This window comes from Bacillus rossius, chromosome 14 (assembly GCF_032445375.1).
Source record: "Bacillus rossius redtenbacheri isolate Brsri chromosome 14, Brsri_v3, whole genome shotgun sequence".
Taxonomy (NCBI): Eukaryota; Metazoa; Arthropoda; class Insecta; order Phasmatodea; family Bacillidae; genus Bacillus; species Bacillus rossius.
In genome coordinates, this window is record NC_086341.1 from 11,371,627 (window position 1) to 11,396,095 (window position 24,469).

At 39.1% G+C, this 24,469-nt stretch overlaps 1 protein-coding gene and 1 long non-coding RNA gene across 2 annotated transcripts in view; one reads left to right on the plus strand and one right to left on the minus strand.

Moving 5' to 3' along the window:
• Positions 1 to 21,111, minus strand: part of LOC134539145 (venom dipeptidyl peptidase 4-like) — a 55,603-nt gene extending 34,492 nt beyond the window's left edge. The window contains exons 1-5 of the mRNA XM_063380900.1: positions 21,032 to 21,111; positions 10,562 to 10,745; positions 9,708 to 9,805; positions 205 to 279; positions 60 to 112 (exon numbers count right to left, since the gene is read on the minus strand). Of these exons, the coding sequence (XP_063236970.1) occupies positions 60 to 112; positions 205 to 279; positions 9,708 to 9,805; positions 10,562 to 10,745 (410 nt within the window). The 5' untranslated portion in view covers positions 21,032 to 21,111. The remainder of the gene's footprint in view (positions 1 to 59; positions 113 to 204; positions 280 to 9,707; positions 9,806 to 10,561; positions 10,746 to 21,031) is intronic.
• On the plus strand, positions 1,631 to 9,506 carry LOC134539146 (uncharacterized). The gene is made up of 2 exons (XR_010076269.1): positions 1,631 to 3,687; positions 4,855 to 9,506. It is a non-coding gene; the product is annotated as an uncharacterized LOC134539146 (long non-coding RNA).
• Positions 21,112 to 24,469: the final 3,358 nt, after the last annotated feature.

Sequence of the window (24,469 nt, forward strand, 5' to 3'; positions counted from 1 at the left end):
AAATCTAACTGTTGTTAAGAAGGGCTACTTAATAAGTTACGATTGTAATGTTTCCATACCTTGTTTCATTGTTGTAGACGACGAAACTCGACAACGACGAGTGTCTGAAGCCCTGAAACGTATAAGTTCGTAGTGTAACTTAGGACGTAAATTCATAATTGAACAATGAAGAAATTAAGTAAGTCCGAACACAAGTCTACTCACCGGCTTCCTGCCATAGCTGAGAAGAAAGTTCTTTCCGTCAGCAGAAACACTCTGTAAGCTCGCTGATCTGGCTTCCTGTGAAAATTAACAACCAATAATTAGAGACCGGAAAAATTCGCGATTTCAATGACCTGTAGGATATACTCCATGATCCTCTAAGTACGCGGGAAAATTACATCTGCTCATTGGCTACTGACTCGTGACACCTGTTAACTGGGACGCTAGTGATTCGAAACTTCTTTTGTTAAAAGTTTTTCATTGGCAGAGTATCATTCAGATAAACTGTGGACCAATCACTGATGCAGTGAAAAGGCAAACGTTTTTGTATTCTAGACTATCAAGAAATGAATCCGCGAATTTTTCCGGTCTCTACCAATAATTTATACATATGTATTTAGAATATGTTGACCATTAAACGAATGATAAAATATACACGTACTAACTAAAAGATCGCATTGTGGTTTGGATCCACACGCGACCTTGCGTAACAAATTTAAGCTCATGTCATGCAACCGCGGCTCAAGGTGCAGAAATGTTAAAAAAAAAAAAAAAAGGGAAGTTGTCTTCAAGGGGGTATATCCCGTTCAGGTCATTATTTTATATTTACTTTCCACGCGGTTTGACTCGCCGACTTTTGGAGGGGCTGAACTTTCACAAAATACAATATATATCGCATATACTTTGCATAATTATCTGGCAAAGTTGCATTTTTAACAGTTTTTTTTGTGCAGTGTGGATAAGTAGAACGAAATGGAATATAAAATTTTAAGTTTGAAGACAATTTTTCTGAATGCTATGTGAAGTGGTTTAATTTCTTTCAGAAAAAAAAATATTAATTTTTACTTGGTCTTTTAAAATCATCATAAATTTTTTAATAATTTTAAAAGGCTAAATAAAATTAAATCAATTTTCCAGGAATAATTTAATACCATTTCACTCAGTAGCCACCAGCGTTGGCTTCAAGTCCACAAATTTTCAGTTAGTTTATTCCATTCGGTTCTCGTCCGTACTGCACAAAAATGATTAAAATATTTACTGTGCCAGCGAATTTTGCAAAAATGTGTGTACTATATATATATATATATTTTTTATTTTTTTTTTGTCAAAGTCCTGCTAGGTACTCAAAGTTCTACAATTTTAACCGTGTTAAATGTAAAAATAAAATAATGACCTGTAACGCCACGTATAAACGTTCAGGCCCCTGCCTACTCAGGCACAGACACACACATTCAACCCGCTAGTTGAACACTACTCAAGATATCCAAATGGGGTCTGTCCACGAAAAGCATATAAATATGCGCCGAGGTTTGGATGTGTAGCTGTGTTTCCTTATTTCGTTTTCAGACTGTATTTTTAGGATAATGAAAATAGCGAAAACACGTGTTTTCAGAAACAATTTTTTTAGACATGAAACGCCCCTGTACATATTGTCGCGGGTTGAAATTTTGCAGGGTTGTTGAAATCAAATTTAGGGACTTTACTGACGGGACTCTGGGCTGGCTGCTCTGTTCACTCGTCAGCGCAAGTGGCGTGACCATGTAATTGGGGCACGGGGCCGGCGCGGCGCGCTGCGGGCTTGCAGAATTTTGTTTGTTTGTTTGGCCGCGCGCTGGCGCAGCCACGGGCCGCAGTTACTGGGGCGCGCTGTCGTAACAAGCCGCGCGGTGTGGCCTGCACATTGGGGTAGAGGGGGGGTAGTCTTCCCAGGTGTTCTAGTTAGTTGTTTAGTAAATTTGACTTCAATAACGAGCTTTTGTTATGGTAGGCGCGGCAGGGCGCGCGAATTTAAGCGCAAGTGATTGGTGACTCGGGGCTCACTCAGGCGGAGGCTATGCGTCTCACCTGTGGTCACGAGTTGTTAGTTCGTTCGTGATGTAGGAATTCAGGCTCACTCAGGCGGAGGCTATGCGTCTCACCTGTGGTCACGAGTTGTTAGTTCGTTCGTGATGTAGGAATTCAAGCTTTCGGGCGGAAGCTATGGCCGACGCCAGAGGCCACGAGTCGTTTAATTTAAGTTAGGTCATAATGTAGTCGTCAAGCTTTCGGGCGGAGGCTATGGCCCTCGTCAGGGGTCACGCGTCATAGTTTTTAAAATGTAATGTTCGTTCGGGATTTCAAGGGCAGGAGAGGCCCCTACGTTATTTTTTTAAAGTAATCGATCAAGAAAGGCTTTTCGGAAAATGTGAGTATGGACTTATCTTTGTTTTAATTTTAAGTATTAATTATGATTTGAGGTATTCGGAAGGACTAGGGAAGTGTTTAGTGAAGTTCTCTCATTCTCTCTCTTGTAAGGTCGTTCGTTCAATCGTTAAGGAAGTAAAGAGATTATTGTTTTAAATTGTAATCCCGCTATTTAAATGTTCTTTAAAATGATGTTGAGTATTTGACTTTAAGAATAAAATAATTTTAATTAAGTATTATGTTATTTTGCAAAATCTCCTTAGTTCAGCTCTCACCAGACATCCTGTACGGGATGACGAACCTATGATCCTAGGTACAGTAAAGTATTTTATGAAGTTAAGACTAGTTGATGCCAAGCGAGTTGTTTCTATGTAAAGAGCTACGATTCTCGCCCCCCCCCCCCCCCCCTCTGAAGGTGGATCGTGACAGAAATGGCGGTGGCACCGGCTAGGTGCACGTGACAGAAATGGTAGAGTTCGCCGGATAGGTTCTATTTCTGGAGAGAGAGAGAGGTAGATTTTTATGTTTATTATTAAGTTAGTTTCAGCTTCTGATAGCAGGTTATTAAGAGTTTACTTGAGGAGAGGATTACGGAATTTTAGTCTATAGTGGAGGAAGTCTTTGAGATTTTTTTTTGACGTAACATATGTTTATTTGAGTATACTTGTAAGGATAAAGTTTATAGTGATAAGTTGTTTTAAGTCGTTGAGTTTATCAGGGATTTTTACGTGAGGAGAATACGTTATAATTTAAATGATTAATAGAGATAATGCAAGTGGTTTAATTTAATTGAAATTAATTTTAAGATTGTAGGTTAAGAGAGTTAAAATTTAAAATAAAGTTTTTTTCGTAAATAGGAATTATTTTCAAGTGAAGTTTGTTTTGCTGTCGTGCGCGTAGGAGACGAGACGTACGAATTAAATCAGTCGAGGGAAGGATAAACGTTAGAAAGGAATTAAAGAGAAAACGAGAGTTTATGTAAAAGAGAGTTATAGAATTTATAGTGATGTTTTGTTTTAATTAGAAAAATGTTGAGAGTTGTTTCAGAACGACACGTCAGTGGACGTGGCAGAATGAACACGAGACGGGGAGGTGCTGAGACCTAGCGGAGAACGGAGGAACCGCAAGCGAGGGTTGGCGCACCTGATGGAATTCGGTGACGTCACGGGCTCATAAGGAGACGTGGACAGGCCGTGACCTTGTTTTGATCAGCTGTACGGTAACTTAGCGATAAGAAAATAGACTATTGGTTAAATAAATTTAAATTTAAGTGTGTTTTAGAAGAAGAGGAACTTTCAGTATGTAAGTAATTTATTTTAAGAAGTGTATGATGTATAGGCTAGAAGTGTTTCGTTGTAAGTTGTTTATGTTTTTGTTAGTTAAATTCTACCTCGGTTTTAAAAATATTTTTTTGGGATTTGTAAACATTATTAAGGAGGTACACTATAAAATCAATAAGCATTGATAAAAGTGGAAGGATAGTTTTTGTGTGTAGAGTGAATTTACTCCAAGGGAACAGAGAAAATTAATGTTTTCTTTAAGGCGAGGGACCCTAAGGTGAGGTGTTGTGTCCCTGGGAAGAAAGGGAATTGTAGCGCAGACCATAGGAGATGGGCTGACTACGGAATTAAGGGTCAGGAGAATCCTGAGAGTTGTGAGTAGTTTGGGGCAGGAGTTCCCCATGGTAGTACCGAAGTGGCTATCCTGTATGGGATAGGGTACCATTTCAATGAAGTTTGTTGGTGGGGTGAGAGCCCCCTGTGTAGTGGGCCTATAGCAGATAGGCACTACAGTGAAATTTTTGGTTATTTTGTGAGGTAAATTCCCTGGAGGTTAAGTAAGATTGGATTCAGTTAGGAAGGAGGGAAATGAGAAACATTGCTGTAGAGAGTTAGTGTACTTGCCTAATGTGAAATTGAATTTTACTAAATTAATTTAGAAGAAAGTTTAAAGATGCAAGGTAACATTATTATTGTAATAATTGAAAGAGATTAAGAGGTAGAGAGAAATAGGCAGTTTTTGTTTGTAAGTACTAAAGTTTACATATAGAAATTTAGTAACTAAGAATGAATAATAAGTTAAGTCTAGTGTAAAAGTTTTTTTTAAGTTTGTTAAGTTAAGAGTCACAAGTAAATTTTTTTTTAGAGAGAATGTCTTTGATAGGAAGTATTAGAAACTTATGGGAATTTTAGGGTAACATAAATAATGTAGGTAATGAATAATAAATAGATGGTAGGTCTTAAGTTAGGATTAACATTTGAAGCAGAATTTAATTAAGAAGAAGGAAAATAAATAGGCCTAATGAAAAGAACAAAAAAGGATTTTATGGTAAAGCATTTTTTTTAAGTAATAAACAATGAATAATAATGTTGTTTCAGGGTAATGTGTACTAATAATACAATTTTTTTTAGGACCAAAGAACAGGAATTATGTAATTTAAATTAACATGTATTTTTGAAACTGTTACAGATTCCTTAAGATGAGCTGAGCAGCAGTCCAGTTTACAAGATGACAAGAGTTCGAGAGACAAGATACAAGATCACTGAAACAAGAGCCAAGACTGAAGATTCAAGAGAAGAGAAAGCTGGCAGCCATGGACTTACAAGTGGAGATTAATAAGGTCATGTAAAGTTTTATTTTTTTTTATGGAAGACAGTAACTGGAGTTTTTTTTTGTTATAAACATTATTTACAGAACTTTTTAGGTTATAGTAATGTAATGGAACTAGTGAGTTGTGGTAGCTGTCAAAAAGAACTAATACCTTAAGTTTAATTTTTAAAGTTAATTTTCTTAATTTACAGAGGGATTAGTAGTTTTTTTTAAACCTTATTTAGGTTGGAATTTAAATACAATAGCTTATTATAAATGTGTACGAACAGTTCAAGTTCACCGTACTGATAGGTAGGTCAGATGATCTTATTGATTTTGATGATTTGTTGTTTTGAGTTGATTTTTAGGTGTTGTGAATTAGACAATGAAATAGTTCTGAAAACTTAAATTATTTCAAGCTAAGAAATAGTAAAGTTAATTGTAACTCAAAGGACACCAGAATTTAATTTTTTTTGAATTAGTAATGTTTGAAAATTTTATACTTTACAAGAAAGGTTATAAACAAACAGATCGGATGGAACAAGGATGCAGTAAATCACAATTTCATTTAGAATTATTGATTAGCTTTTGAGGTTATGAAGTAAAAGTAATTATAGTTTAAAAGTTTGAATAAAAAAAAAATGTTTTTTTTTTTTAATTTGTTTGAAATAGAAAGTTTAAAAGTTAATTAGTCATGATCTAGGTGGGTGATGGGGTGGGAATTGGCCACTCTTTTTCCCTATAACCTCCCTAACATGGCCTTCTATTACAACTAACAGAAATAAAGAAGAAGAAAAATGAAGAATTATTAGTTAGAATGTTTCTTTCATGAAGATACCTGATGAACTTTTACTGTTTGGAAGAATAGAAGCAAGGTTAGTCAGATATTTTTACTCAGAAGAAGAAGAAGATAAAGCAGTTTTATGACTCGACAAGCCAGAGATTGGTGTTTCCCCTCTGCGCTTCTATTGACTACGTTGTTTACTCTCATGGGATAGCTGGTTCGGCACCATGGAGAGAGATTGGTGGGCATTGTGGTTGCCCCCAGAAGAAAAGAAGAGTAGAAGAGGTTATGGGTGGGTCATGTGAACTGACCTTCAACCCAGTTACTTCGTGGGGACTATTTGCTGTATAGAGAAGATCAAGACTCAAGAGTTAGGGAAAATCATTGGAGGTCATGTTTCCCTTCCTTAAGTTTTTCCTATCAAATTATTTGCCTGATTAGATTATGCTAAGGGTGGGATACTTTATGTTAGCAGTTGTATTAATTAATTTTATTTTTTTGTGTGTTTACATCCTTGCCCATCGATTGCAGTTTAGTAGTTAGTTTTGTATTTGTCAGGCGTGATGGTAATGCCTGTTGATGATGTTTCAGAATTGTAATCTGTTCGTGATGAGGATGGCACAACTCCGAAGCAGATGTGGGGAGAAGTTGTGAGCTGCCCTGGAAGCCAGTCCAGTAGCTGTTGGAGTTGAGTGGTGTTTGCTGATGGCCAGCCCAGGGAGCTACTCTTCTCGACAACACTGACTTCGAGGAGTTGCACCAACCTTCACGAGATAAGAGTTTAATTAATTGAAACACTGTAAGGACACTTAATTTTTTTTGAAGAACGAAAGAAGTATGGTAATAAACGGAAACCGAAAAAAAAAAATAATAATAATAATTATCAAGAATTTGCACATTGTTTAACGAATACTGAGAAACTAAGAACAGTAATTTAATTTGTAAAGAGAGCTTCACTAACAGAACAATTTTTTTAGAATTGAGAACTCGAGCCTCTGAAGGTTCCTGTGAGAACAAACCAGATAAAAGTTTTACATTTAATTTTATGAATACTTGTTGTTTTAAAATAAATCTTATGCAGAATCTAGATGTATGTTCAGACAGCAAGGAACTAAGAAAATTATTATTTTTGTGAAATGAGGAATTTATAGTTATGGTTTAATGGAAAAAGACAATTTGTAATTTTGAGGTAGCTCGATGGGGCTCGAGCTCTGTGAGGGGAGGGTTATGTCGCGGGTTGAAATTTTGCAGGGTTGTTGAAATCAAATTTAGGGACTTTACTGACGGGACTCTGGGCTGGCTGCTCTGTTCACTCGTCAGCGCAAGTGGCGTGACCATGTAATTGGGGCACGGGGCCGGCGCGGCGCGCTGCGGGCTTGCAGAATTTTGTTTGTTTGTTTGGCCGCGCGCTGGCGCAGCCACGGGCCGCAGTTACTGGGGCGCGCTGTCGTAACAAGCCGCGCGGTGTGGCCTGCACATTGGGGTAGAGGGGGGGTAGTCTTCCCAGGTGTTCTAGTTAGTTGTTTAGTAAATTTGACTTCAATAACGAGCTTTTGTTATGGTAGGCGCGGCAGGGCGCGCGAATTTAAGCGCAAGTGATTGGTGACTCGGGGCTCACTCAGGCGGAGGCTATGCGTCTCACCTGTGGTCACGAGTTGTTAGTTCGTTCGTGATGTAGGAATTCAGGCTCACTCAGGCGGAGGCTATGCGTCTCACCTGTGGTCACGAGTTGTTAGTTCGTTCGTGATGTAGGAATTCAAGCTTTCGGGCGGAAGCTATGGCCGACGCCAGAGGCCACGAGTCGTTTAATTTAAGTTAGGTCATAATGTAGTCGTCAAGCTTTCGGGCGGAGGCTATGGCCCTCGTCAGGGGTCACGCGTCATAGTTTTTAAAATGTAATGTTCGTTCGGGATTTCAAGGGCAGGAGAGGCCCCTACGTTATTTTTTTAAAGTAATCGATCAAGAAAGGCTTTTCGGAAAATGTGAGTATGGACTTATCTTTGTTTTAATTTTAAGTATTAATTATGATTTGAGGTATTCGGAAGGACTAGGGAAGTGTTTAGTGAAGTTCTCTCATTCTCTCTCTTGTAAGGTCGTTCGTTCAATCGTTAAGGAAGTAAAGAGATTATTGTTTTAAATTGTAATCCCGCTATTTAAATGTTCTTTAAAATGATGTTGAGTATTTGACTTTAAGAATAAAATAATTTTAATTAAGTATTATGTTATTTTGCAAAATCTCCTTAGTTCAGCTCTCACCAGACATCCTGTACGGGATGACGAACCTATGATCCTAGGTACAGTAAAGTATTTTATGAAGTTAAGACTAGTTGATGCCAAGCGAGTTGTTTCTATGTAAAGAGCTACGATTCTCGCCCCCCCCCCCCCTCTGAAGGTGGATCGTGACAATATTTTTGAAAGCACTCAAGGGGCTTTTTTCATCACTTCTACGTCATCTAATCTTATGGGGGACGGCTCAAATTTCATAGTTGTCTAATGCACGACGAGAAGGCTGCGCGCCATTCCACAGCCTTGAGCTTAGAGGCGACACCGCGCTAGAAGCACCAGCGAGCTTTGCTCTTATCATCCCGCCTCACCAAAACACACAAAAAAATAAGAAAAACAAACAGGCCTCCAAGATAACGGTGAGATTCAGAACTGTCGATTCAGACTCGGTGCTGATAATTCAAGAGGTTGGGTGTGAACCATCGAAAGACAGTGTTTAGATGGGATGAAATAATATTGAAATCCATAATCATAAATGCATAATTAGTAGAGACCCGAAATTTCGCAGGGTTCATTTCGTGTTATGTTAAAATTCAAAAAATTATACCTTAGTGCTGCTTCTGTCATTGATTCACTGTTAATCTGGAGGACTGAGGGCTAATTAGAGCCCCTCACTCATAGAAGTGTCGAATCACAGGCCACCCGGTCGAGACGACTCACAAGTCAGCAGCCAATGAACAGTTGGCATTTGCCTGAGTGTGTAGTGGATATTGGAGTCCATCATGGAGGTCATTGAACCCGCGAATTTTCCGGGTCTCTAATAATTATATAAATAATGGACACCGGTCACAAAAAAAAAACACTGAATGTCCATCGCCAAGCGAGCTGTAAACTTTGTAAAGGATATAACTGCCTGTGCTTGAAGCGGAAAGTTAGCCAGTTATCAAAGTACACGTGATTGGCAACAGGATAAAGCCAGCTTTCCAAGTACTCACATGCATGCTTACACAGTCGTGTCTTGAGGATATCTAAAATATTGCTCTATCCGAGGGACCTGCAACATTTTTTTTTCTTAAATTTTCCTTTTCTGTGCAATCCACACTTAGTCTAAAAATTCACCAAAATATAGTTAAATCAAAAAATTAGGGCGTCAAGCTAAAAGCGAAAACATGAAATTTTTTCCTACAACTGAAATTTGAGAGTTTTAAAAAGCAGTTATAATGTAGCCATAAATTAAATAAATTATAGCTTCAAATCTTCGAACATGTTCCAATGAATGTTTTGGGAACAATTCTTTTAGGGAATGTGTAGACGAACGCTTCTAGAGAGAGAGAGAGAGAGAATGAGAGAGAGAGAATGAGAGAGAGAATGAGAGAGAGAATGAGAGAGAGAGAGAGCAATTCTGTATAACATGAATTAACAAGAGGAGAAAATAATAATGTAATTCAATAATTATGCGTGATTAATTGTTTTTATAAATAGGGGAAGAAAGGAGGTGATGTATAAATTAGAAAAAAAAAGAAAATTAAATGCCAGCTGAAAGGACGGGAAAGTAGTATAGAGGCTGATAGAAAAGTACACGAGCATCGTTACTAATAAATATGCCACTCATTACAGTTTGTGCAGATTCTAAGAAAAACTCATTGATAAATTTTCACTAAAAGCTATATGTTTGGATTAGTTCGTAAATACGTAACACAAAGGCTTCTCGTGTTTTCTTTCTTACCAAAATGTCATGGGCTAGAAGGAGAGACGTGCTGTCTTCTGAAACGTCATATCTGTAGATGTCGCCCGTTGATCCAGAAGTGAAATAAAATTCTGAACCTGCAAAATAATATTCACACAGTGCAACACTGACGAAATTAACTTGTGCAATTTGGGAAACAAATTAAACTATAAAAATGTTTTTGTTCAAATTCAAACCTGTCTCTGCATGCTCCACAGACCATTTAATCATACGTAAAATTAGTTTCACAATCAAACTAATTTTTTTATGTAGGTATGTATATGCGGCGCACAAGTGTGTGTGTGTGTATATATAAGTATATGTATGTATATGTGTGTGTGTGTGTGTGTGTGTGTGTAACAATGGAAAAGAAAAAGTTGGGCAGAATGCCTAAAATATAAGCTTTTTTTATATTTGACGATTTACATGTATTTATCTTTCACTACATATAATTCAGTTCATCTGCCCTCCTACAATTTTTTTGTTAATATTAATACTACAATCGATATTCAAGTAAATATCTATAGAATAAATAAATTATTCCGCAAAACTAACCTCCTTCCCCCACCCCCAATTAGGGTGCCCGAGGCATAAGCCCCGTATGCCCCCCCCCCCCCCACCACAGCAATATGGTTACGTCACTGGTTAGGTTGGGTAGAGGTTACATTAGTAGTTTGACGTCACACGTTTTTGCACATCGACGGGACTCGTTCTCACTCGTGTGATGCTCATCTTTTTTTTAGTCCTCAGTCATCAAACCCACGAGACTTCGCCACGTGAGCGATCAAGGCTTACGAGGACCCATAAAAAAAAATCAAGCAATTAAAAATAAAGCCGTACGGATGATCACAAACCTGAAATCCACGTGCCGTTAAATCCTCTGGCGGTAAAAACTCTGCCCGTTATTTCTTCGAGGGTGTAAGGTTTTTTAGTTTCTTGGGCTTGTTTGAGAGACGTTGCTCGTGGTTCCACAACCGCCGCTAGATAGCAGAGCAGCAGCGCTGCGCTCATCGCGCCTCTTCTCGACAGTAGTGCCATCTGTTGCGAACAAACACAACTATATTGTTTTATGTACATTAATGTATGGACTTGAAATATATAAATGCTTTGCAGATTATCTTTATTTTAAATATATTTTGAGTTTTAGCAGTGGTGGATAAAGGAATTTTTCGAGAAAAGAGGAGGGTGTTAAAAGAAAGAGAAAATTTTAAATTTTAATATGTTTATTAAAAAAAATCTCATTACTATTAACAACAATACTTTGACCTATGGGCCTACAGTAGTAGCTGAAGGCGGCGTGGTTTCTCAAACAGTAACATACTGTACTTTGGATGAGAGGATATTTTCACACCCCCCCCCCCCCCTTCAGCCAATCACCCTTTTATTTCTGCATCCGCCGCCCATTTGTTTAATCTAACATTTATAATTAAGATTAATTTTTTTTAGGGGCTTTCTTTGGACCGAGTGACCTAACATAAAAAATTATTTAAACAGAAGACTTTTGTGTGTGTCCTGGAGCGTACACAGAATTTAATTTAATTGGTTTGCCCCGGGAGGGGGTGGGGTGATTTAACTACTTTGCTTGTTTTTTTGTTTTAAAATGCTCTCAGTTTATTAGTGAAGATAACAGTTTTTTTTTTTTAAGGATTTGGCAACAATCCCTTCCCCCCCTCCACCAGGCAACCTTTGGTGTGTAGGTGTGTGTGTGTGTGTGTGTGTAAGTTATTGCTCAATCAGTGTAGTGTTTAGAACGAATCATTTAGTTGTACCTAGCGAAATCGCAAGGCCTACACTTAAGCCACACTTTTCGCACCAGCAAATATATAAATATATTTATTTATTTAAATATGTATTTGTGCGAAAAGTATATATATATATAGTGTGTGTAGTAACATACCTACACTCAATACTTCAAAGTACATCGTCGACAAAGCCTACATATCGATACACATTTCTTAAAATAATATACTTAAAAAGACAATCTTTTTAATACTAATTTGCTGATTTCTTCTTTTTTTTGTTATTTGAACTTATTTCCCGAGAATTTGTAATGAGTTTCTTTTGTAGCATTAAGAATTAACATGGTGCTATAACTTACAAACACATTTGGCACTACATAAAATATTTAGGCTGACCGCAGCATTTTATATGTCTAAGATTCCATTTGTTTCGATGCATAGACTACAGAAATAAGGTATTCGTGTTTGAGTTACAATTTTTTGGTTAACACTGCCTTGGATAAACGTTTCCTATAAAAATAATATATATAATGTTTAAGTTAAATAAACAATTGGAAAAAAAATTTTGCGTGTCAACTAGTAAATAATTACCTTAAAGTCCGAAGGAAGAAAAATAGATTTCCTTCCGCAAAAGACTGAAATTTCTTGTAGTGTCGCAAGCTCATTCAGCAATCCACAGCTCACGAAGCATGTTCAAACAACTGCGAGGAATATTTCCAGCGCGAATGCTCGCTAAAAAGTCAAGAAGACGCGTGGCGACATCTGTGATGTCCTTTTGAAGCTAGACGACCTGCGTTAAAACGGCGTTCGACCCCGGGAATTCAAGTTCCCCGGCCAGCTTTTAATCACAAACCGGAATTCAGTGAGTAACGGCGCGAGCTTTGATACTCGCCATTAATTAGGTGTCCGCAAAAATCTGCGATAAAATTTCCCCGACTTACTACCTTACCAAAATATCTCTTTTTTTGACGTGACGTCTAATAAATCGATGAACGCCGGCTGCACGCACGAAAAAGATGACTTATTGTCCCGTTACGCTCATTGTACGCTTGCGCCGCATCTATCTCTCTTCCACTCGATTGGAACAACCATCGATTTGACTTTTTCGAGGCACATTAAACTTGAAACACTCCCATTCGTTTCCTACTTTTCCTATCATCGTCCTATCCTTAACAGAATAACACAGATTGGAAGAAGTTAAATAGCAAACATTATAAAAGTTATAGTTAAAATAATCTCTTCGTTAAAGTAATAATCATATTTGAATTAATGAGTGCAAATAAAAGTAATTTTATCAATTAAACTGCAGATTTCATTTCACTCCTTCTTTGTATCCATACAAAATAGTGATAATTCAATAAAAAATTATTCAATTTCATTCATAAAAGTATGCAATCATTTCATCAATGTTTTGTTATGACGTTGTCACGTTAAACTATCGTCCGTAAACCGACTTTACAGACAACCAATTTTTTTTAAGTGAAACGTTTTTAAAATCACACCGAATCATACGGGTACCAGAACAGAAATCTGTACCGTAACGAAACGTTCTGTATAGTCTTGGGTGTATGATTTCATAATTATTAGTCTTAGAGACGTAAGTGCCGTGTCATTATTAAACGTATAAAGGTCAGCACGCTGGTGCGACCTTGAGATTGCGTCGCTGTCGGTCGGGTGGGTTTTGTGGGGGGAAGGGGAACCGCGCGGATTGGTCACAACTGCTGCTCTCACTCCTTTCTACCTTTGAATATCTATACTGTATAGAAGTCGCGAGTGGATAGGATTTACCCTACGTTTTTCAGAAGCGTATGAGGAGCAGCTTGGGAACTTCACCGCTGCAGTGCGCTGCCGTAACGCCCTGTATCGTCTTAGTTGTTATTTACACGTTAGAGCGCAGAACTGTCGCGCGCTGTCATTCCCCGCACCCCCCATCAATCATTCACTGCAGCTCAAGGTTGTTCAACGGGAGGGGGAAGGGGTGTTTGAAGAGTTCGGCACTTTTCCGCTAGGGACCACCACAAGTCGATGCCCTAGAGATGGTGGCGATTGCGGCGGTGAATTAACCAACTACCTCAAAACCGTATTAGAAATTTTAACCTGGGCTGGCGACTTCTATACAGTATATATATTCAAAGTTTCTTCTCAACGCAGCTAACGACTCGGACGTGACAGCGTGGTGTCTCGTGGAGTTTATTTATATCCATAGATTTAAGTCCAAAAATAGTGTATTTAGGATAATATTTTAATGAAAAAGTGTGTAGTCATCATATAAAAAAAAGTGTTAATATACAGTATGTCAGCCTCAGCCCGTGCAAGAGCTAGCCGAGGCCCGTGGCTGGACGGAGCAGACTGCTTCTGGAGCGTCGCAGAGTCGCCGTGGCTCTCTCAGCGCTCTTGTGCTGGGGCGTATACACTGCTGCTTCCTATAACCCATTTTTGGAAACATTTGTTTCTATTAGTGCGCGATCTGTTGAGTTAATTTATGACTGGAACTACAGAGAGTAACCGCCAGAAGCGCTATCGGTAGCCTTTTAAGTTAACCTAAGAAACAGCTAGAGGGTTAACAGTGCTACGTATTCTACACACTACTTCGAGAGCAAAGCAGCTGTACTCATTCCATGAAGTGTATAAGGAAATATGGTAGAATTCCGCCTCGTCCTTTTAACTTATGGCAGATTTCCGTTATGGTACTTTTCCGCCTTTTTCGAAGAGGCCAGGCGGAATACTGACATTATGGTAGTCTTCCGATATGGTTGTCTTCCGCGCCCCCCTTGTAACCTGCACCAGTGGACATAGCGAGTGAAGATTTCACCCACACGTCTGTGGAAGACGTCTCCGAACTGAAGGATATGAACACAGGTCGAAGTAAAGTGCTGCAAGACCATTGGCGTACAGCTGATGTGGACGTTTCACGTATAGGCCTAAACCAAAGGCCGCGTGTACCGACACAGCCCCAACCGATTTTTTTTAAATAGCTTACTAATTTTGTGATTTTCTGAAAGAAATAAACGAAAATACAGCCTCTATCATCCCCATAGCTCTCCTAGATTTATATTTAAAAAATTTAAACTCAAAAAGAACCTTACATACGCCATTTTATAGTGCGTATGACTAAGCACTCAAACATAATCAGAAGGAAAAAAAAAACTTTCTTTCAAAGTCTGGACGGTGGCAAGTTGGAGCACAGTTATTTTCCCTCTCAAATTACTATCACTGGAGAATTCTCGTGACTTTTCCAGGATTTCAAGTAAATTCCTTGACTTTCCACAATGTTGACATCCTGTTAATATTTTACTGTAGATCGAGTCACCATGAAATTCGGCACTTGTTTTTTAAGCCCAAAATGTCGAAAGCTGGGCTGGTGTCTCCGGCACGTGTGTCTGTATGTCCAGAGGCTGCTGAGAATTGATGTTTTGGAAGCTGGATTGGAGACCTTACTTCCTGCCGAGGGCGAATGCGGGAAGATTTCCGGGGAGCGGCCATGATACAAAGAAAAGGATGCAGTTGCAAAACAAATTGGCATAACATATGCAGGGCCAACCAGAGAAACTTAAAATATTTTTTTTTCAAATCACATATTAAAAACAAAAATCTAAATACTAAAATTCACCATGGCCATAATTGTAAACGTGATCGGGAAAAATTTGCATGAATTGTAAGGCTTCCAATGAATTTTACTGACAGTATGATCTGACGTTTGCCTCACTATCAGGGTAAACACAAGCATGAAAAAATATTTCGGAACTCAACCAGGCCCCAATGATCGTCCCCCCCCCCCTCCCCTTTTCTACAGCCGTCCAATCGCCGCTATCGCTAACTACAGTACGACCCTATTGAAACTATGGACAGCTTTATGCTTGGACATAATCTTATTTACTACACTGGTTACCAGGCAAAGAAGTTTAAATGTGGTTTTCTTTCGGGCACTAAATCATCGAAGCCAAGAGATTGAGCCGCCATACCCTACACTAGTGATAACTATAATCCAACCGGTTTCTCAATAATCCTTTATTGTGCTTATACCAACGCCACATATCCCTAAGCTTTGCTTATTTGAGTCAGGTTTCAAAACCGTTGCAGAACCAATTAGTATAATTTATTTAAAATGTTGTGACACGCTAGTTGTAGAGAGCCTACTTGTTAAATCTGCATTTATGTGTTTATAAGTCTGGAAATGACGCGCACTTTACCGTCTATCTCTCAAATAAATGCTGAGCCAAGATATCCTAGCCCCGTCAGCAGATAACAGAACGATAATTCCACTTGTCTGTTTTATCTATGACAAGCTTTTACCTCCACACTTCAGACCTCATATTTATTTTGAACTTGATTTCCTACTAAAAAAAAAAATTGTAACGACGCGATAACAATTGTTGTGAAATCAAGCATTTATTAAGTGCCGTAATTCAGACAAATCATGTACTCAAACTTATGCCTCACTTGGATAGCAGTCTTGGATATGTCAGCCTGCACATGGTAGACCAAATATGATCGATTAAAAATGTATGTTTTGAGAAAGGTACAGTTAATAGTATTAAATCACTGTGAAAATGTTTGTATCAGTATATCGTGAATTTTACTGTTTTTTTTTTATTTACAGCTCAAAAACGGTTACTGCTTGAAATCTTTTGGCTAAAACTTCCACAGCTATTTGATTAATGAAAGCGAGGCAGGGTTTAAGATGATATAGCCACTGAGTTAAAAATTTCAATCGCATTAAATTTAGTTCTCATAAACATCTCATGCATCAGAAAAAAAAAATATGCAGTCAAATCAGTTCAAAACAGAGATCAAAGATGTTTGTAAGGGGAAAAAAATATTGACTTGATGTAGGCTTTTGGACATACGCCATTGCTTAGCACATGTATGTCTGCATAAGAAAACTACAAAAAAACACAAATGACAAAAAACACAAATTAAGCAAAAATTGCTGTTGTCAGGATTTAACGCCACACAATATTCCACAACAGGAATATTGTCAACAAACAAGGAAAAAACAAAGAAAAATGGACTAACAGAACAAAAAAAAAACCCACAAATGATGACAGCACAAAAAATATTGAACCCAAAAAATTCAGCACAACAGTCAAAACGAGACAAAAACACGACCAAACGAAAAGACGAAACAAACACAACAGTTTTCTAAAACAGAAACAAGCGACGTTTCGGGAACAGCTATCTGCTCCCGTCCTCAGGCAGAGACGCACATGGTACGGAAACACAGGTTATTACGTATAACAGTGTAAATATCACCATGCATTGCTAAGAGATGCGGGTTTTTTTGTTTTTTTTTGCGTTTAACCAAATTTCTACACTCCGTTTTATCAGGTAATTTTCAAACTATACACGTTCATTAAAATCATTTGACAATAATAGTTCGATATAAAAGTGTATATACAACATTTTTTTAGCTAAGAAACGGACAGTGAAGGCAGCCTCACACAATACCCATTTCCCAAGCAGTTTCCATACATATTTTCTGTTAACGCGCCTGCTCTTTTGTAGGTAACATTCCAGCACCCTTCCAAGGGGTCTGGCCCTGCTGGGTATAAAAGCTGTCATACCCAAAGTCTTAGCCAAAACCGTGATAGAGCGTGATTTATTTTTTTCCTGCTGTACCCACGAACCGATGTCAAAATGGCGGACCCACGTGTAGCAACACAAACCCTTATATAGTTACTTTCGTTAACATTAGGGGACATACCAAAAATATTGGTGTGCCAAATGGAACTTTATGATAGATAAACTACCCTGGATTATATTTTGTGAATTAAAATAGTCATAAAAGAAGTAATAGAAAGTTTTAAAATACGTATAAAAACTGGCATTACATTATAAATAATACATGGTCAACTTTCAAAGCTGTAATTGTCTCGGTAGCTCGGTGGCAGAGCGCGCGATAGAAAACCTCTTTGTAGATTTTTTCACGTGATTCAAACATCGTCACTGGAAAACCTTTTAACTCTTATTTAATATCAGGTTATGAGGATTTTTCAACAATATTTTACGTTAAATAGTAATTTATGGAGAGTGGAGATATTAGGAAACAAACATATTTTTGTAAAACTCACGCGTTTACCTTGACGCATTCGTAGCCTCTTTCAAATTGTGGGTCTTGGTCTTTCGCGAGAAATTTTTAATGAAGCTGTCTTCGGACAGGTCTCGTAAACCTGTGTGCGAACGGGAATTCGAAACGGGAAACAACTGCTAATGCTGAACAGTTCAAACACGCTGCGCAAATTCAGGTCTCGATGCCAAATAACCCACCCAACCGTCAGGTTCGTCGACCAACTGATGAGGAGTCACTTATTCACGACCGGTATGCTTGGTTTCAATGTAGGAAGTGATTAAAAATTGGCTGTCTGTAAAGTCGGTTTACGGACGATAGTTTAACGTGACAACGTCGTAACAAAACATTGATGAAATGATTGCATACTTTTATTGAATAAAATTGAATCATTTTTAATGAATTATAACTATTTTTTATGGATACAAACAAGGAGTGAAATGAAATATACAATTTAATTGATAAATTTACTTTTATTTGCACTCATTATTTCAAATATGTTTATTACTTTAACGAAGAGATTATTTTAACCATTACTTTTATACATGTTTGCTGATTAACTTCTTCCAATCTGTGTTATTCTGTTAAGGATAGGACGATGATAGGAAAAGTAGGAAATGAATGGGAGTGTTTTAAGTTTGATGTGCCTCGAAAAAGTCAAATCGATGGTTGTTCCAATCGAGTGGAAGAGAGATAGATGCGGCGCAAGCGTACAATGAGTGTAACGGGACACAACGTAACGGGACAACGTGTGTAACGGGACACTTTTTCGTGCGTGCAGCCGACGTTCATAGATTTATTAGACGTTGTCACGTCAAAAATATGTACATATCTGGAAACACTGACGTTTCTGTTAACCAGACGCTAGGCATTTGAAGAACGTCAGCTGCCTCACATAATCCTACAGCATAAAATCATCCGACTTTTGTAAAGCTGGACTCACGATGATCCGTCGCATCCGTCCGTCTCCCATCCGTCCGTCCGTCAACAAACTGAGCGATCCACAATCATCCGCACGGCCGCCAAATACTTTTCCATTTTAATGCCGCCAACAGACCAAAAATCTTAAATACTGGTGAAAAACTATCTTGTACAGATGTATGATACTGACGATCATGAAAGTTTAAGCACTTAACAAAAAATCAAATTCAATTTTTTTGTTTCGCTCTGATATGTATTAAAATATTTTTCAGTCGTTAAAAATATGTTCAAAAGTACGTTGATAACATTTAACGGAAGCAGCCAAACAAATAAACATACTTAAAAACCTTATAAGACATTAAAGGTCGCCGGCAATAGGTGTCTAGCTAACATTTTGGAGGTTATCCGCCCGTCCGTGGAAAGTTAAAATTTGGTTAGATTCTGACGGACGGACGGATGAAATTTTCCGAGCCATCTGATTGGCTGCATGTTATGTGATTGACGGACGGACTGCTAAGACGGATGATTTGGAAGTCCAGCTTAAGTTTTCTAAATTAATTACTTTTCTTTTTCAATTGTATGAAATATTTATTTGCAATGTTCACGAACTGACACACACACACGTGTGTGTGTGTGTTTGTAAAGGACAACGCGGATAGATGCTAGAAGCGTTGACGATCTGGACCTAAGTAACATTTTAGCGGTCAGCATCTGACGCCGACTGTTATTGAAAAGCGTGTTTGTTCCGATTATCTGTTTAGTTATCATCACTGGGTTCCTCTTGTTTGTGGCTGTGTTGTACAAAGTTGTTATTTGTCATAGTTTACCAATTGTTGATGAGGGGCAGTGGCGGATCCAAAGGGGGGCACCAGGGGCAAGTTGTCTGCTGCATTAATATTGCCGACAAAAATGATTGTTTCTGAAACCAATAAAATATTTTAATATAATTAATGAATTTCTTGTAGAATCATAAAATCTGGTGGTTGAATGTTATGTGTAGTGTGAGTAGATTAGATACAAATCTTAGTAATTTTAAGACATTTTTTTCTCTGGCTATTCTGAAATCCTAGAGTGCCCCCTCCGAGGTGAACCTCTGGATCCGCCACTGATTAAGGGGGAGGGGGGATGTTTGTTGCGATTATCTCAAAGTTATCAGCCTACTGTGTGCGTCACGATATATTTTTTTTTACTTTTTATTTTTTTTTACTTATTTCTCCCACGGCATTCTCTGTGCCGTCTTTACGTTCAACATTTGACATCGGCTGATTTTCGCTTGTTTACTATGTGTTTGTGTAGTCATCCTTTTTTGTTGTCCGATTTTTCTCTACTACATTCAGTGAAAACTAGCGGGGGTGCCCATCCCCCCCACCCACCCAATAGATACCTTGGACATCGCAGGAAAGACGTTTATCAAAAATATTAAGCGAAACATTGCATATTCGGGGCAATTAAAGTCAAGTGATGAACATTTTCAGATTTTATTTTTTATTTTTTTCTTATTTCCCCCAAGAATAACCTCAAAAGAAATTCTCAATTTGAGCCATATACCTATAATTTGAAGATTTATTGATTGATTATATTTTGCTGCCAAATCTTATGCGACTTATTTGCTATGCAAAGTGTTTTTTTTTCTATCCAAATAGCCAATAAAATTGTTATGCTAATTTCAAAGCTATAATATTTATTTTTAATTGTTGTAAAGAAACAAAATTATGATGCAAACCAGCAATGGCGCACGTCCGGAGCGGGAAAGCCTAAGATGCACATAAAGTACTGCGATTCCCGATTGCACTCGAACAATCACCTTCGGCCAACCTCGGGTTTATTTATTAATATTTATATTTCTCTGTTTATTTTAATGTAGCTATACTAACTAACCTAACTAACCGTCCATAGTGTTTTAAAGTGTTTTAATGTAGCTAACCACTTTTAATATTTGAATTTATTTTTCCTGCGCAAAAATAAAACAAATCCCGAGGTTGGCCGAAGGTGAATATTCGGGCGTTGTTCGGGCAGGGACAGAACTTGATGTACACCTTAGGCTTCGGGAAGCCTACAACTCACGTAGTTTCGGTTCCCTGCAAGTATTTCCGAAGATTTTCCGAAGTTTTGCGTTTTTTAGTATTAACGCCACTTCAGCCGCTAAACCAGAAGTTTCCAATGAAAACAAGCATGTTGTGACTGACCTAACATAACCTAACCCTTCAGATTTTTTTTTTAAATTTCAATTTTTTGAGAGAAATCCGAAGTTGCACGAACGTGGTAGGGAACCCAAAACTACGTGAGTTGTAGGCTTCCCCTTAAGCTTCCCACCGGCAATGGCGCACGTCCGGAGCGGTTTCGGTTTCAAAAATGCTTAAAAAACGAGACGTGAGTACAGAGGCCGTGGCCAATATTATATACAATAATAGGTACCAGTAAATATAATATATCACTAACCTAGGCTACCAGCTACACACAGCAATACCAAACAGCACGTTTCTTCTTGCCAAATGAAGAGCAAAACAAGAATTGGAAAAGGATACAAGCAAAAAATACACTAGACAAAGACATAAGCACTAGGGGCGAGGGATCCGAAGACTCTTGTGTGTACGTACCGCTCCGTGCTGGCTGAGGTTGGCGGAGCTGCTTGGTGCAACAGCGCGCTCTCGCAGACCAAAGACGACTGACTCCACGCCTCGCGGGAGAAGAGTCGTCACAGTGGGAGGGGGGGGGGGGGTGGCGTTGTCTCCCGCGGAGTCGGCACGCGCCGGCTATCTCCGCGCGCGATCCGGCGGCGTGCCAACAGCAGCGCCCGAGGCCTGCTGACTGGCGGCGGAGGGGAGACCTAAGATGCACATTTTAATTTTTTTTTCTAACCTAACTAAAACCTTTGAATATATATACTGTATAGAAGTCGCGAGTGGATAGGAATTACTCTACGTTTTTCAGAAGCGTATGATGAGCAGCTTGGGAACTTCACCGCTGCAGTGCGCTGCCGTAACGCCCTGTATCGTCTTAGTTGTTATTTACACGTTAGAGCGCAGCCCTGTCGCCCGCTGTCATTCCCCGCACCCCCTCAATCCATCATTCACTGCAGCTCAAGGTCGTTCAACAGGAGGGGGAAGGGGTGTTTGAAGAGTTCCGACACTTGTCCGCTAGGGACCACCACAAGTCGATGCCCTAGAGATGGTGGCGATTGCGGCGGTGAATTAACCAACTACCTCAAAACCGTATTAGAAATTTTAACCTGGGCTGGCGACTTCTATACAGTATATATATTCAAAGCTAAAACTAAGTGTATTTTGGAGGGGTCCGGGATAGGGAGGGATCTAGGTGTGTCTCAGGCCGAAGCAGAATTTATGTGCATCTTAGGCTTCCCGCGGCGGAGTGAGTGGTCAGTGCCCCGCATGGTAGACTCTTTTCTACTCTGTCCAACACTTCATACAGACCATCCTCTGTCTTCTGTAAATTCCTACACGTAATTCATGCCAATTTGTATCCCGCATGAATGCGCCTAGGGTTTTCCCTGTGTCTATGCAGGTTTTACCTGGACCCAACCTATCTCTAGTTATAGTCTAGATTTAAGAGTGAGGGAAGTTAGTCATGGCGCCAATCGCTTGCATGGCTGGCCAATCCCCTCCTAGCACATGATTAGGGGCAGGTATTTTTCGCGAATAAATCTGAGTGCCTATTAGACTGCAACAAGTTATACTCACACCAGCGGTTTCTTCCTTGTGATTGGCGGACGTCTGCGAGAGAAGTCATTGCCTTATTTGACCATGCCACTCAGGACGTGTTTGCTTCCGCACTGACTCACTGTGATTGGTGTTATTGGTGTTGTAACAATCGATATTTACCTGAAAGAAACTCACCCAATCACGATACACAGTCGATGCTACAGGGTTTTAACTTTCAGCCATTCTCGGAATCTTTTCGCGAAATCTGCATGCCCCTACACATGATGCAAGCGACCCTCTCCATGCATGGCTAATCCCAGCATGACTAGGCGTATAGGATTCGGCCTGAGACGCACCTAGGTCCCTCCCTAACCCGGACCCCTCCAAAATACACTAAGTTTTAGTTAGGTTAGAAAAAAAATCATAGTGGCGAGGCCTGCTTGAGGAACCCCTCCACGCCCGCCTCCACTCCCCCCTCTAGCAGCCAGGACCGTCCGAGCCGTTACATCGCCCTGGCTGGATTTGAAAAGGAAAAAAAAAATTGAATGACGCATTGGAATCTCACAGAGAATGCTAGACTCCGTGGTTTAAACACAGAAATTTAAAGTAAAGCGATGGACACAATAATCTGTCAGGTTTCATTTGCTGCAAAAATAAAAATCATACAAGTTTGGAATTTCGTAGGTGGTAATATAGTTTTAAGTATTTGTAGCTGCAAACAAAAGACGTGTTGAGGCTCTCGTCTAGTTGATTTTAAGGTGTAAAATAGTGATATTTTAGCAGTTTTCGGTTCTTAAATTTAAATATTGTAATGGTAAAATTTTTATTAATTTTAATATGAAATTTGTTTGAGTGATGAATAAGAAATTATTAAAGATTTTGTGCTAAGGGGGGGGGCTGAAACCCTAACCCCCCTCCCTGGCTACGCCCCTGTACTAAATTGTGAGGCGTCTCCACTGGGTAGCTTGTGATTCGATGCTTCTTTGGTCGATAGTCTCTCATTGGCCCAGAGAGCTCCAGCTAAACTACGAGCCAATAGCAGAACCTGCAGAATTGTACACATGTTTAAATTTCAGCCTATTACGAAATGAATCCGCTAATTTTTCCGGTCTCTACTCATATCGCCTCCACGTATGAATTTTCCTGTTCCAAATAGTCTTGATTCAACTTAGACGGTAAACAAATGAATTTATTGGCAGTCATTTCATTTATAACACATCGCAAGTCGGATAGTACACGAAAAAAAATACCAGTTTTAAAAATATTTGACGATATACAGGTGTGCATATTTCAATACAAATAATTCAGTTCATCTGTCCTCCAACTTTATTTTTTTGAATTATAACACTAGGATAGTCGAATAAATAGCTATAGTAAATCACTCTGCCAGTTTAGCGGCCCCCTACCCCCCAAAAAAAATGACATCCGGGGCATAAGCTCCGTCTGTTCCCCTTTGGTTACGCACTTGATCGCCTCTAGGCGCAAGGCCATGAACTGGCGTGCAATCTTCTCGTCGTTCATAGAGCGACTGTGAAATTTGAACGTTAAAAGTTACATTATATGGCAGAGAATAAAGATAAAGGTGTAATACAAGTCGCTTGAGTGCAATGATAAAATGATGTTCACCTTCATTGCGAAGAACACTGGTTACAAATTATCCAGGGACTTCGTAAATTTACGGTTATCTTCGTAAATTTACGGACACTAAGTTCACTTTCTTTAAACATGTCATCCAGACCATCCTCTGTCTCCTGTAAATTCCTACACGTAATGCATGCCAATTTGTATCCCGCATGAATGTGCCCAGGGTTTTCCCTGTGTCTATGCAGGTTTTACCTGGGCCCACCCTATCTCTAGTTATAGCCTAGATTTAAGAGTGAGGGGAGTTAGTCATGGCGCCAATCGCTGCCATGGCTGGCCAATCCCCTCCTAGCACATGATGCATGCGACCCTCTCCCTGCATGGCTAATCCCAGCATGACTAGGCGTATAGGCTTCGGCCTGAGACGCACCTAGGTCCCTCCCTAACCCGGACCCCTCCAAAATACACTTAGTTTTAGTTAGGTTAGGAATAAAAAAAGAATCAATCTTTAAAAATGAATCCTAAAGATTATCGAAAATTTGTTCTTGATACATTAACAAACGTTTCACAAAACTTGTTGCGAACACTCTTATTTTGCCCACGTGTGTTTTATCTTTGTTTAGAAAGTAACGTACAACCCGGAGATCAAAATACGGCATAGTTTCCACGAAGATTCAGTTATTTGAAATTACGGAGAACTCTTCGTTTATTAGGGGTTTTATTCTTCGTTTAAATGTCCGTAAAAATTCCTGCAATTTCTAGCGGTGATCTTTCAAGAATCTGCACAGGATGTTT